This window comes from Tupaia chinensis, unplaced genomic scaffold, assembly GCF_000334495.1.
Source record: "Tupaia chinensis unplaced genomic scaffold, TupChi_1.0 Scaffold145652_1, whole genome shotgun sequence".
Lineage (NCBI taxonomy): Eukaryota > Metazoa > Chordata > Mammalia > Scandentia > Tupaiidae > Tupaia > Tupaia belangeri.
Genome location: NW_006205509.1, coordinates 31,351 through 45,224, shown reverse-complemented (window position 1 = coordinate 45,224; position 13,874 = coordinate 31,351). Strand labels below are relative to the sequence as shown.

Below are 13,874 nucleotides of genomic sequence, written 5' to 3'. Positions count from 1 at the left end.
CCCTTCCCTCACCCCCCATCAGAGAGCATGTACATGCACCAGAGAGAGATAAAGAAAGAAGGCACTCCTTATGGGCTGGCCCTAACTGGATTGTCTTTTTATTATTGATTTATTAGAGTTTTTTAATAGGTTCTAGAAACAAATTTTTAATCAAATCTAGAGTTTTAAATTTTTGATGAAGTCCAATGTATCAAATATTTTCTTTTATATTACTTTTTATATATTGTTCTAGAACTCTTCGACTACCCTTAAAAGTTGTGAAGATATTTTCCTGCTGTGAGCTTAATGTTTCTAGTTTTACATGCAGATATCTGATTCATCTCAGATTAACTTTTGTGTGTGAAATAAGATAGGAGTCAACCTGGATGGATATCCAGTCTTTTAGCACCATTTATTAAAGACTTTTATTTCTCAGGACCAGCAGTTGGCGTAATGGCTATGTTGCTGGACTCCCATGTAGTTTACTGCGGTTTGAGTCCCGGACCTGGTGCTTTAAACTCACGCTGGGTGTGTGCGTGCATGCCCAAGATCCCAAGAGGAGAATGGAGGAGAAGGGATTGTGGTGTGGCCATCCCCCTAGGGGGTGATTTCTCGCTTTCTGTCTCTCTGTCTTTCTGGCGCATTCACATGCCCTATAGCAAAAACCTCTCCAGAAAACAAAAGAAGAAAACAAAAAGACTTTTCTTTCTCCATTGAATTGATGTGGCACCTTGTCAAAAATGAGTTGATGTATGTGTGTAGGTCTGTTTCTGGATTTTGTTCATGCTATATGAACTATTTGATCTGTTTATAGTATATTCCCTTTATGCTATATTCCGTGTATGTTTATGCTAGTACATATTTTATTTGATTTGACATATTATAGCCATATATAAAGTTTTGAAATTAGATGATATGAGCCCTCCAAACATGAAGTATTTTTAAAGATTATTAAATAATCCATGGGACCAGCAGTTAGTGTAATGGCTATGTCACTGTACTCCCATGTAGTCGGCAATGATTCGAGTCCCAGACCCGGTAGCTTAAACTCACACTGGGCGTGTGTGTGTGTGTGTGTGTGTGTGTGTGCGTGCGTGTGCCCAAGACCCCAAGAAGAGAGTGGAGGAGAAGTGACTGAGGTGTGGCCATGCCCCCTGGGAGGTGATTTCTTACTTTCTGTCTCTCTGGTGAGCTCAGTTGCCCTATAGCAAAAACCTCTCCACTACATTAAAAATAAATAAATAAATAAAAATTAAATAATCTTTTAAGACATTATTTTAGGGAACCAGCAGTTAGCGTAATGGCTATGTCGCTGGACTCCCATGTAGTCGACGGTGGTTCGCGTCCTGGACCCAGTGGCTTAAAACTCACACCGGGTGCATGTACGTGCGTGCCCAAGATCCCGAGAGGAGAATGGAGGAGAAGGGATTGCAACATGACCATCCCCCCTGGGGGGTGATTTCTCGCTTTCTGTCTCTATGTCTCTGTCTGTCTGGCGAGTGTGTGCACCCTATAGCGAAAAATCTCTCTCTCAAAAAAAAAAAGAGATTATTTTATTATTCTTGAGCTTTTTTATGAAAGATTGTTTTCTTATTCTAGAGCCTTTGCATGTTTATATAAAGTTTAGAATCGTCTTAACAGTTTCTTTTAAAAAGCTTAGAAGTTAAATAGGGATTATACTAAATGAACAGGTTATCTTGAGGAGAGTGGCCATCTTGATTGTAATAAGTCTTATAATCTGTGAATGTGGTATAGTTCTTCATTTATTTAGTTCTTAAATTTCACTCAGCAAAGTTGTATAGCTTATAGTGGGGGATCTTGCATATCTTTCATTAGATTTATTCTTGGTATTTGATATTTTGATTCTATCATAAAAGGTATAATTTTAAAAATTTTATTTTTCCTGTGTTTGTTACCAGAATATAGAAAGATAGTTTAGTTTTGTATATTGACCTTGCATTCTGTGAATTGAATAAATTGACATATTGTGGTGGCGAGGGCAGAGCAGAATAGTCGCCTGGTGAAAAGAAAGCCAGAACCCCCAGGGGTGACTGCAATTTAAATCTCAACCTGGCAGCTCGAAAAGTATGCTGGGCATGTATGTGGATGCGCACATGCCCAAAATCCCAACAGGATGGGGAAATGGAGAAAAATGGATTGTGGCATGGTGATTCTTCATTGGGGAGTGATTTTTCTCTCTCGCCCCCTTACCCTCTTTCTCTCTCTGGTAAGCGCACATGCTCTCTGGCAATTAAAAAACAACAACAGAAATAAACCCATATTGGTACTATTAGGTTGGAAAGTTTTTTTGAGAAGATTCCATAGGGTTTTCTCTGCATAACAGCAAGTGCGTATTTATTTATTTGGTTTTATTGTACTATCCAGTACTTCAGATACAAAACTTAACAGAAGTTATAAAAGCAGATATCCTTCCTTGTTTCCAGTGTTAGAAGGAAAAGATTTAATGTTTCATTGAGAAGTATGATGTTGCCTGTAGGTTTCAATAGAGGTCCTGTGTCAGATTGGATTCTCTTTGTGATTTGCTGAGAAATTTTATTATGCAGAGGTGTTGAATTTTGTTAAATGTTTTTCTGCTATTGTGAGATGATCATCATATGCTTTTGCTCCTTTATTCTGAAAAAAAAAATTTTTTTTTTTCCTAGTAAACCAACCACGCTTTCCTGGGCAAAACTGTGTTGTTAGACATGATATATTACCTCTTGTATATATTGTTTGATTCTATTTGCTTATGTTTTTTAAGGAATTTGCATCTGTGTTCATGAGGGATTTTGATCTCTAATTTTCTTTTCTTGTAATGTTTTTGTTAGGTTTGATATCAGGGTTATGTTAACTTCATCAAACAGGTTGAGACGTGTTCCCTTATCCTGTTTTTTCAGAGAATTTGTGTAAGATTGGTGTTATCTGTTATTTAAATGCTTGATAGAATTTACTGTGAAACCATTTAGGCCTAGAGATTTCTTTATGGTGAGGTTTTAATAATGATTTCTTTAATATGGGCTATTAAGATTTTATGTTTCTTGTGTCAGGTTTGTTAAGTTGTATTTTTGTACGTTTGTCCATGTCATATTGGATGAAATAGTGTAAAATTGTTCGTAATATATCCTTATTACCTTGTTAATGTCTGTAGGGTAGTGATGTTCTCTTTTTCATTCCTGGAAATGATCATTTATGTTTTTCTTTCCTTGATCAGTTTTGCTAAATGAATTTTTTATTTTTTTTTTTATTTTTTTTTTAGAGAGAGATTTTTGCTATAGGGTACACATGCTCACCAGAAAGACAGAAAGCAAGAAATCACCCCCTAGGGGGGGATGGCCACACTGCAATCTCTTTTCCTCCCTTATCCTCTTGAGATTTTGGTCAGGCATGCACCTAGCATGAGTTTTAAACTGCTGGGTCTGGTACTCGAACCGCAGCCAACTATGTGGCAGTCCAGTGAAAGAAGATTACACCATCTGCCGGTCATGCTAAAGGAATTGTACTTTTTAATTTAATTTAATTTTATTTTATTTTATTTTATTTTATTTTATTTATTTATTTATTGCCAGAAGGTACATGTACTTGATGGAGAGAGAAAAAAAGGGAGGGAGAGAAAGTAAGAAATCACTCTAAAGGGGATGACCATGCCACAATCCCTTCTCTTGGGATTTTGGGCATGTACAAACACGTACTGAGTGTTTTTCGGGCTGCCAGTTCTGAGACTCAAACTATGGAGTCAGCCCTGTGGGATCTAGTGCCTTAACCTCCATATTAATCTTTTTAAAGAACCAACATTTGACCAATGTTCTATTTGTCCATTTACTATTTCATTAATTTCTACTCTTACATTATTTTACTTACTTATAGTTTTCATTTTCTACATAAACATTTAAAACTAGAAACTTTTCTCTTATTATTACTTTACCTGCATCTTATTAACCTTAATATATTGTGATTTTTTATTTAAATTTATTATCATTTAGTTAAAACATTTTATAATTTCATTTTTTTATATCCTCTTTGATCCATGGATTTCTAGACATCTATTGTTTAACTTATAGATACATGGGAATTTTTCTGAGTGTCTTATTGTTACCACAAGATCTTCTAAGAAGCAATTATTTGAATCTAGCCTAAATGATCTTGCCTGCATTAAAAAAAAAAAAAAAAAAGAGAGAGAGTGTGAGAGCTAACATAATGAATTTCTCTTTTTACCTTAAAAATTCCATAAAGATAGGCTTTGAAATTTTTATTTTTTGATGTCTTACTTATTTCTTTTTGAAAATTAAGATGTATTTTGTAGGAGAGTTATGGGACAAATTTCACTGTTATAAAAGTTGCTTAGGAATCATCAGGTGGCGTGGTGATTAAGGCACTGGACTCCCACATGGCTAACCATGGTTCAAGCCCCAGACCTGGTGGCTTGAAAATCTCACCAATCATATGTATGTGCATGCATGCCCAAAATCCCGAGAGGAGGTGGAGAAGAGATTGTGGCTTGGCCATACCCCTTGGGGGGGTGATTCTTCGCTTTCCCTCTCTCTCTCTAATGAGTGCACATGCCCCGTGGCAGAAAAAAAAAAAAGAAGAACAACAACAACAACAACAACAAATTGTCTATACATAGTTCTACTATTGTTTGCTTAGGTTTGGAGTAAATTTTCTTTTAATTAATGATTTGACTAGGCCTTTTAGACTGTTTAATTTTGTTTTTAAAAATTGATGTTAAAGTCTGAAAAAATCATATCTTGTTATATCCAGCAAACCCAGAAAACAGTAAAATACACTGAGTACCTTAGACTCAGTCATATTAAATCCAGTTTTATATTCCTTGATGAAATAGCTGCTTCATCAGACTTTACAGCACCTTGGGGGTCAACATTATGAAAACTACCTACCGTGTACTGTAGATTTATAGAAAGATGGGTCAGTAAAAATCCAGGATCAATACAATATCAGAAATAAGTATTTGAGCCATCAAGTGACTTGGAGGTGGGGGTGCTCAACTCCCACATGGCCAACCACAGTTTGAGTCCTAGACCTGGTAGCTGTTTTCTCACTTTCTCCCTTTCTCTCTCTCTGTCTCTCTCTCTGATGACTATAGCAAGTTAAAAAAATATATTAATAAATAAAATAATTCTTAAAAAAATAATAAGTGTCTATCATATGGGGCATTTCTTTGTTCATGTCTATCATATGGGGCATTTCTATTGATTATCATTTTTTAAGTGTACTAGCTTAATCTGATTTATTAAATGTCTTGTCAGGCTGAGAATTATAACAGAAAGTGACTCCTCAAAGAAATATGTATCTCATCTTAAATAATGGTTAAATCATTATATATAAATATGCTTATATAGTAATACAGCCAGAAATTCTAAGGAAATCAGTTATTTTTTCTTTTCATTTCTTCTGTAGTTCTGCCAAAGAAACAAAACAAAACACACAAAGAAGATCCTAAGGTGAACCAAGTGTCTGAATCAGTGAAACAGTCTGATAAAACACTTTGATAAGATAAATCTTATAATCTTCTAGGAATTTTCTTCTGTTCAGTCCTTAAAATCTAAACATGTAGAAGGACAGAAGGGCTTTTGATATCTCTCTGGAGGTAATTATTTTCTTTTCAAAACAGCTAGGATCATTTTAGTGCTGATCAGTCATATACTTCTCTCCCTTCAAACAAATATGTCTCTTTCCAGTCTCCTGAGGGATAATGACTGTCTCTGTCCTCTCACCTTCACCGTGGAAGGAACAGCCCGGTTTACTTGGGTGAATAGACAGTATATAACATGGTTACTAGAACTAGATTTTAAACTACCCATGAAGACTGTTCTGATGTAGAGTATTCATAAAGAACATAAACAAGGAACGTTAAGAAACTCGTAATCTACAATACCAGCATTACCAGGGCATATCATGTAACAATTCTTCTTTTATAACAATCCAGTGATGTTTTCTGCCATTTCTGTTTGGTTTGGAATTGGAACTTTGCAGGTTAAGCCATAAAACAAAATTGTGAAAGGGCAAACTAAACATACATGTTAGAATATATTTAATTAAGATAGAAAAATTCTATACTTCTTACAGTGGCTTAGAGGAGATTTGGAGTAGAACTTTAGCTTGCTAATTAATGTTCAGTTAGGCCCAATTTTGACATTTGGAAAGGGCATTTTGTTAGCCTGATGGTGCTCCTACCTAGAGGAGAAATAGTATCTGCAGTACTCAGTGTGATTATGGACCTGGCCTTAATGAAATTTCAAGTAGAAAGAAATTGTACTTATACTGTGGACCAATTCTAGCCAAGCACTGGGGATATGAGACTAGGAAAGGAAAATTCAGGGTCAGTTTCACTAGTAGAGCTGGTCTTTCTATTCTCCTACTTGAAATTAAGCAGGTGAGGTATTTGGGTCCCAGCCAGATTCTTGGGCTCATTATAGATTTGCACAGATGTAAGCATCTTGGTCTTATTTACTGTTCCAAAGCTGGTCCGTGGCTAGCTTATTTTATTCTACCTCTTGAAGTGAATAGGGTTATAGGACCAGAGTTCAAACTGTCATGAAGATAGAATGCTCTTGCTCACTCTCTGGACTGTCTGTCCATTAACGCCCAGCTTTATGTTTATGTGACCATACTCATCCTAGTTGCTACTTTTTTTCTTTTTTTTAGGCTACAACTGAGGTGGAAATTAAGAAGAAAGGCCCCGGATCTCTTTTAGTTTCCATGGACCAACTGGCTTCCTATGGGCGGAAGGACAGAATCAACAGTATAATGAGCGTTGTTACAAATACTCTAGTAGAAGGTACGTGCCCAGTGATGTTAGTCCAAAGTGCTGAGAAATAAACATGTAGTGTGTTGGGCAAATGTAATCCCTGTCCCGTGGTCTGAGTTTTGCACAAATTCTGAGCTTTAGGAATAACACCTACTGGTTACAGAAGCCAGGATCACAAATTCTCTCCCCAAATCTTCATGAAAAGAATCAACTAAGTACTTCAAATCTGTTGCCATCACTGTACCCAGGTGGGCAGGAAGTATGAGGCACTGACAGAGAGCAAGCTCGAGGATTTCAAGAAGCCTCTGTAATTATCATAAGAAGCCAGTGGGGTGTTGGAAGATATAAGGAATGTAGGTTGAAGAACTGCAGAGAAAATGATGGAATCCCCTTCATGGCTTCTACTCCAAAACATACCTTCCTTTTTTCCTTTTTAACTACTTACGGCCCTTTTGGTTTTTCCTTAAGGAAGAATGTACTGTGCATTTTGATTGCACCTAATTCTGCCTCCCTTCAGACACCCCCACATATCCATAAATATATTTAATGTGTGAATAGGTAAGCTGAAACCCCTCTTACTTCAGGCACTCCATGCCACAGGAAAAGAGCAGCCGCTTTTGAGTCATAGCACATCTGCAGTAATGTTGCAGTCAGCACCTAAGTTCTGTGTGTTAGCTGGTTTCTCCACAATACAGCCTGGCATGGGAGGGATGTCTGAAGATATTCCAGTAGACCTTGGTCCCCCTAGCAAGTATCCCTCCAGTGGTCTGTATTCTAGAAGAATTCCATAAAAGTAGGCTTGCCTTCTTTTCTTTGGCAGTAAGTGTAGTAAGTAGGTTTTCTCTCTCAAGACTCTGATTGACTCTGCCTATATCTTCTTCGCTTGTTTCATGTTGATTTAGCTGAGTTGTCTCACTATAAAGCCAGTCTTCCTCAGGCCTCAGATACTATTCAGACTTCAGACACCTAGGCTAGTCCAACAATAACCAGAGCCCTTGAGATAGCAAAATTCAAAATTAAGCTGGTATTCTTGGAACCGTTTATTTTTGAGTCATTTAAACCCAACACCACTTTTGGTGTGTGTGTTTGTGTGTGTGTGTGTGTGTGTGTAGTTGTGGGGGGAGTTGCAGTGATGGGAGACTCCCTAGAAAAGATCTCCCTAAGGGTATTTACATCTCCACATTTGTGCAAAGAAGAAGTTAGACCATAACTAGACTAATTTTGAGAATGTATCAAGTAAAAAGATTGTTGAACTGCTTTCAGCTGCCTGAACAACCTCTATTCATTCCCATTCTCTTTAACTTCCACTGAGATCATTGGCCAATAGAACACCTTTAAACTTTGTAGGTTATATTTTGGGGTTACAGGCAAATAAATACAGATGATAACAATTCCAAGCTAAGAAACACTTCATAACTTTGGCTAATTTTATTATTCAGTTGGAAGTCAAGTCAGGATTTCTCTGAGTATAAATGGCAGCTGAGAAAGAAAAACTAGCAATCTCCAATAGGCACGTTTTATTATTGGCAGTGACATCAGAACAGGAGAACTATCAGTGCAGTGCAACCATTGGTTACTACAGTGGCTTAGCACAAGGACTGGCAGAAGGAGATGCTTAAGCCTTTGTCAAACTGAATTTTGCTGTACTTGGAACAGTGGGGAGTGTTGGTGCTGCAGGGTCCTTTGGGAGGCCTAAAGCTTTCATCTCTTTACTGAGCTAGATCCAAACCAGTGGGACCTTTTTTTAATTCTATTTTCTTTTTCTTCTACCTGTCCTTTGCTTTCTCTTTCTGTCCCTGCTATCATTTGCTTCCCTCCACCTACCATCACACACATTAAAAAAAAAAAAAATAGATGAATGGGCAGCTCAGGGAGCAGAGAGACAGCCATAGTTGTATTCTGGAGTACAAAGACATTCTAATTCTTCTTTTCTCAGCCTTAATGTTGTCATAGCTTATATCTGTCCTGTTGTTTCCTGCTCAGGCATTCCCTCTATCCCCTCACCTTGTATGACTCCCTTTGTTAAAGCTGATGGGGTAGAATTGCTCAAAGCAAAGAGCAACTAATAATATGAGAGATAATTAAAGCACATTAAGAAAAATCCATCCTGTTTAACCATTGGTCCCTCTGTATTTTATGCTTGCTACAACATTAAAAGCTAGTATTGAATGAATGGTTGTTCTTGCTTCCCAAGCAGACTTTCAGTTAGACAGTTGATTAATTATTATTTAAAATCAAAGAAGCAGATGTCTACCTACATAACAGTTTAGAAGCCATAGTGAAGAATTTCAGAATTCTGTCAATAATAAGAAAGTGGTACCTGCCTCACCCCATCCTGTCACAGAGCTACTCACCAAGATCCAGTACCCTCGGCAAAAGTCATAGATTGCAGAACCATGGGCTTTGGGGCTATCCCAGAGGATGAGGAGTCGAGTGTGGTCTCACTTCTCCAATCAGGAAAGCTGTGGAAGAAGGAGAGGCAGTTGGCGCAGAAGAATGAGGAACTAGTGATGGTACTGGCATTACTGATGCTTAAAACATTTTTTAAAATTCCCCTAAGAGTGACTAGCCATAGCTGCTGCTGCCATTTAGTCACTCTTTATTTTATTTAACCAAAGCATGCAGTGTCAGTATAACTACTTGTCTGGTATCTGCCTTCCCCACCTGGCTACAAACTTAGTGAGGGTGGGGACTGTTCTTTGTGAGTGTATCCCCAGTGCCTAGCATGGTGTGTTGAAAAGTTGTTGAGTTAAATTCAGAGAGGCCTCTGCCTTTACAAACCTCATGGCCTACCACCACCATCTTGTAGAATTCTGAGGTGCTCTCTGGAAACAATTCCCAATACTCCTGAGATTGACAGCTACAGTGACCTCTGAAAATGTCCAGGAGCCAAGAAAAGGCAACCTCTTGGGACCAACAGATGGCATAATGGTTACATTGCTGGACTTCCACGTAGTCAACTGTAGTTTGAGTCCCAGACCTGGCTACTTAAAACTGATGCCAGGTGCATGTATGTGCAAGCTGAAAATCCCAAGAGGAGAATAGAGGAGATGAGATTGTGACATGGCCATCCCCCCTGGGGGGGGTGATTTCTCACTTTCTGTCTCTCTCTGTCTCTCTAGCAAGCACACATGTCCTATAGCAAAAAAAAGAAAGAAAAAAAGAAAGGAAAAGAAAAGGAAACCCTACACACCTTTGGATATCTCACTCCAATATGTATGTTAATCCATCTTCCCAGGCCAAATACTTAGCAGTTACAGGCACACTAACACTTTACAGACTTGTAAGTCACTACGTAAACCTCCTTATTCATCTGATGATCTTTTCTAGCTCTTCAAACTCTGCATTGTCTTACTTGTTATGGCACAGAGAGGATGATCTTGGAGGATCTTTCCTTCTCAGTAAATATGGATAAGAGATCCCTAATATCCCTGAAGGGATGTTCTTGGTGCCCTGTAAGAAAAGAAAACACCTCTTTTCTGTCTGGAAGATTTGGAGCTTAGTTCATTGTAAAACATTACAATTATGTCAACTGTCAGAAACGTGAACAGTCACTTGAGCTTCCATGTACCAGCAAGCAGCAGACTTTGGAAAGGGAGGAGATAAAAAAAGGAACGGAACCAAATTTCCAAATATGTACTACAAGAATTTATGGAAATAAGAGAACCTTTTCATTTTCTTTTTTGGGGAAGAAAACTAAATTTACCTTAGGAAGGGAGGGAGTTCTATGAGGAAGAAGCCAAAGCAAATTTTCTTCACAGACTTCCTTTCCCACGCAAACTCCCACATGGCTCTTACTGTGGCCCTTAACTCTGAAAAACCAAGGCAACCATTTTCTTAGCAACCAAGGAGCCAATCAGAAACCCAACCAAAACCACTCCATCTAAAATAAAGCCATTGCCATGGGCACCATCCAGCTGGTTTGAAAAGGGGAAAGTAGACTAAGACAGCCATCTTGCTCTTGGTGACATGTTGGAAAACTTCTTTAGTCCCTAAGTAATTAGATTTTTTTCATCAGAGTTGGACAGGCATAGGGAAGCTGTTATGTCCAACGCTATGGAAATAATACCTCGCTTCTAAAGATTATCATTCTGACAGGCTTCATAGTTCTTCCGCTTAAAGAACGAGCTGTATCTCTCTGCTTTTGGTATCTCATATTCTTCTCCATCTTTGCTTTATAAATGACTAGAAATCATCTAGTCCAGTGATTTTTTTCTGTATGTATGTATGTCAAAGTCCTAGGATTCTGAGGAATACCTCAGGGAAGGAAGAAGTCAATAGGGCTAGGCTCTAAACTTCAACTGGAGTAATTCCTGTTGTATTTATTTTCTATATTGGGGAGCCACATGAGAGACAGAGAGGATAAACAAAAGATGGATTGGGACCAACAGAGCGGTTAAGTCACTGGATTACCATGTAGTTGACTGTGGTTTGAGTCCCGGACCCCGTGGCTTAAAATTCATTTGGGTGCACATGTGTGTGTGCCTGAGGTCCTGAGAGAAGAATGGAGGAAAAGGGATTGTGGCGTGGCCACCCCCGAGGGAGGGTGATTTCTCGCTTTCTGTCTCTCTGTATCTCTCCAGTGAATGTACGTGCCCTATTGCAAAAATCTTTCTTTAAAAAAAAAAAAAGATAAATGGAAATAAAAGGGAAGAAAGAGACCAAGAGATGGAAAGAGGAAAAAAAATAGGGAAGAGAAGCGAGGAGGAGAGTAGAGAACAACAAAAGAGGGAGAAAGAGAGCTAGAGAAAGAAGGAAAGAAGAAGGGGAATATGACTTATAGTCCTAACTCAATTGTGAATTGTAAACTCACCAAAGTTGGGGAAAATGACTGACACTTTTTGGGGAACGTAATAGATGTATTCTGCCTGGTGGCTTGGCTAATTCTGCTGATGAAAATTACTTCTAGAGCATTTAACTGTATGCTAGGGTATTCTGAGGCACTGAGGTACTTTATATATTTATTAGCTCATCTAATTCTCACAGCAAATTGAAGTAACTTATTCAAGACCTCACAGTTAGCAAGTGTCTGAACTGGTATTTCAGGCTTCAGAGTCTGTACTTTTTTTTAAGAATTATTTTATTTTAACTTTATTTATTATTATCATTGATTATTATTATATTTTCCAATTTGACCAGAGAGAGATGGGGTGGGGAGTGGGGGAGTGAGAAAGGAAGCTACCAAGTACAGGACTTTAACCACGGTTGGCCATGTGGGAGTCCAGCACCTTTAACCACTATGCCATCTGCCAGCCCCCAGATTCTATACTTTTAAGGGCTTCTCTGGTAATAATTAACAATTTGATATATAATACCTGCGACTTAAGCATGTGCCAGGCTCTGTGCTGTTTTACGTGCATCATCTCATTTAATCTTTAATCGAATCCATATAACCTCATTCAGTGAGGTGACAGGACCCATTTAGTCCTAGAACCTATAAAGTAGGTATCCTGTCTTACTGAGGAGGCAACTGAGGCGTGAAGAAGTCAGTCACCTTGCCTGAGTTCACACAGCTTCTAAGTGTTAAAACCAGTTGAACCAGGGAGTCAGACCTAAGCGGCCAAGATCCTAACCACTGTGGTCTGTTCCGTAAGTGATAGATGGAGTTTTATTTATAACCGGATCATTATTAACAGGGAAGCAGCTTGTGCTGATATGCTTCCTCTGTACCTTATAGATAAGAACATCTGGGGAAACACTCAGGCGTGTCAGCACTCAAGCAACCTTTGTTTTTAGATTAGTAATAGTGACAGCAGCCCAGGAAGGGTTAGTATTGTGTCCCCTTCATTTTCTCACTGTGATTGAAAGGCCCTCCTTGTTCTTGCTTTCTACAGAACTGGAAGAGTCTCAGCGGAAGTGCCCACCATGCTGGTATAAATTTGCCAACACTTTCCTCATCTGGGAATGTCACCCCTACTGGATAAAACTGAAAGAGATTGTGAACTTGATAGTTATGGACCCGTTTGTGGACTTGGCCATCACCATCTGCATTGTCCTGAATACACTGTTTATGGCAATGGAACACCATCCTATGACACCACAGTTTGAGCACGTCTTGGCTGTAGGAAACCTGGTAAGGTGGAGCGTTGTCTCCTGACACTGTGATTCGAACATGCTGTTTTGTCTGTAGGACATGTTTTTCTGGTACTAAGAGCTAAGGTTTAGTTGAAAAGAAAGTACTAGTTAATTAGAAGACAAATGCTTCCACATATGCTGCGGTACCCGCCGCTTCTGCTCACTCTTGTGATCCCGTGGCTGTTTCCTCTTTCTGCAGAACTTTGAAGACGTCATTTAGGAGCTATTGGCAGAAAACCAGCCATGGTGACAGAATGGGAGGCATGGTACAGTGGGTTGGTTTCAGCAGCCTGAGCCAAGGACTTCTGGATTTTTTTTCTCATTCTGTTTCTCACATTGATTCCTGCATCGCTCCAGCACATCACTTCCCCTTTCACCTTCAGCCAGAACCACCACAAAGGAGGGGAGCTCTCTTAGTGCATAAATGAAGCTACACATTTGCTTGTATTGCCAGATCTTAATTATCCACATGAAGACTATTTATGGAAAATTTTAAATTCTAGGCTGGTTTTCCTTTCCAGTCCAACTTCTGGGCCATCATCCAGTTTCTGCCATTAGTTGATCTGTGCCAAATTTATTTTAATGTGATCTTAAGTCATATATTAAATGTATTGCATTATTTAGATGATAAGTATGCTGTTTTAAAAAATAGATTACCGTGGGGCCAGCAGATGCCATGGTGGTTAAGGTGCTGGACTCCCACATGACTGACCACAGTCCACAGTGACTTGAAAATCACATTAGGTATGTATGTGTATATGCCCAAAAATCCTAGGAAGAGAATGGAGGAAAAAGCGGCTGTGGTGTTGCCACCCCTCAAGGGGGTGATTCCTCACTTCCTCTCTCACTGTTTTTCTCTCTGCATCTCTCTGGTGAGTACACACACCTTGTAACAAAAATCTTAAAAAAAAAAAAAAAAAAAAGATTACATAATATATTCTGAAGTCAAGTAGCTGTGATTTTTGGATTTTCTGTTTTACTTTTTTAGTACAAAAATTAGGGATTGGTTGGATTTTTTTTTTTTTTTTTTTTTTTTTTGGGGGGTTTTTTCTTT

At 38.6% G+C, this 13,874-nt stretch overlaps 1 protein-coding gene across 1 annotated transcript in view; it reads left to right on the top strand.

Annotated features, from left to right (window-relative positions):
* Positions 1 to 13,874, top strand: part of LOC102471851 (sodium channel protein type 8 subunit alpha) — an 80,434-nt gene that overhangs the window by 38,050 nt on the left and 28,510 nt on the right. The window contains 2 exon segments of the mRNA XM_027768137.1: positions 6,643 to 6,775; positions 12,580 to 12,818. Coding sequence (XP_027623938.1) covers positions 6,643 to 6,775; positions 12,580 to 12,818 — 372 coding nt within the window.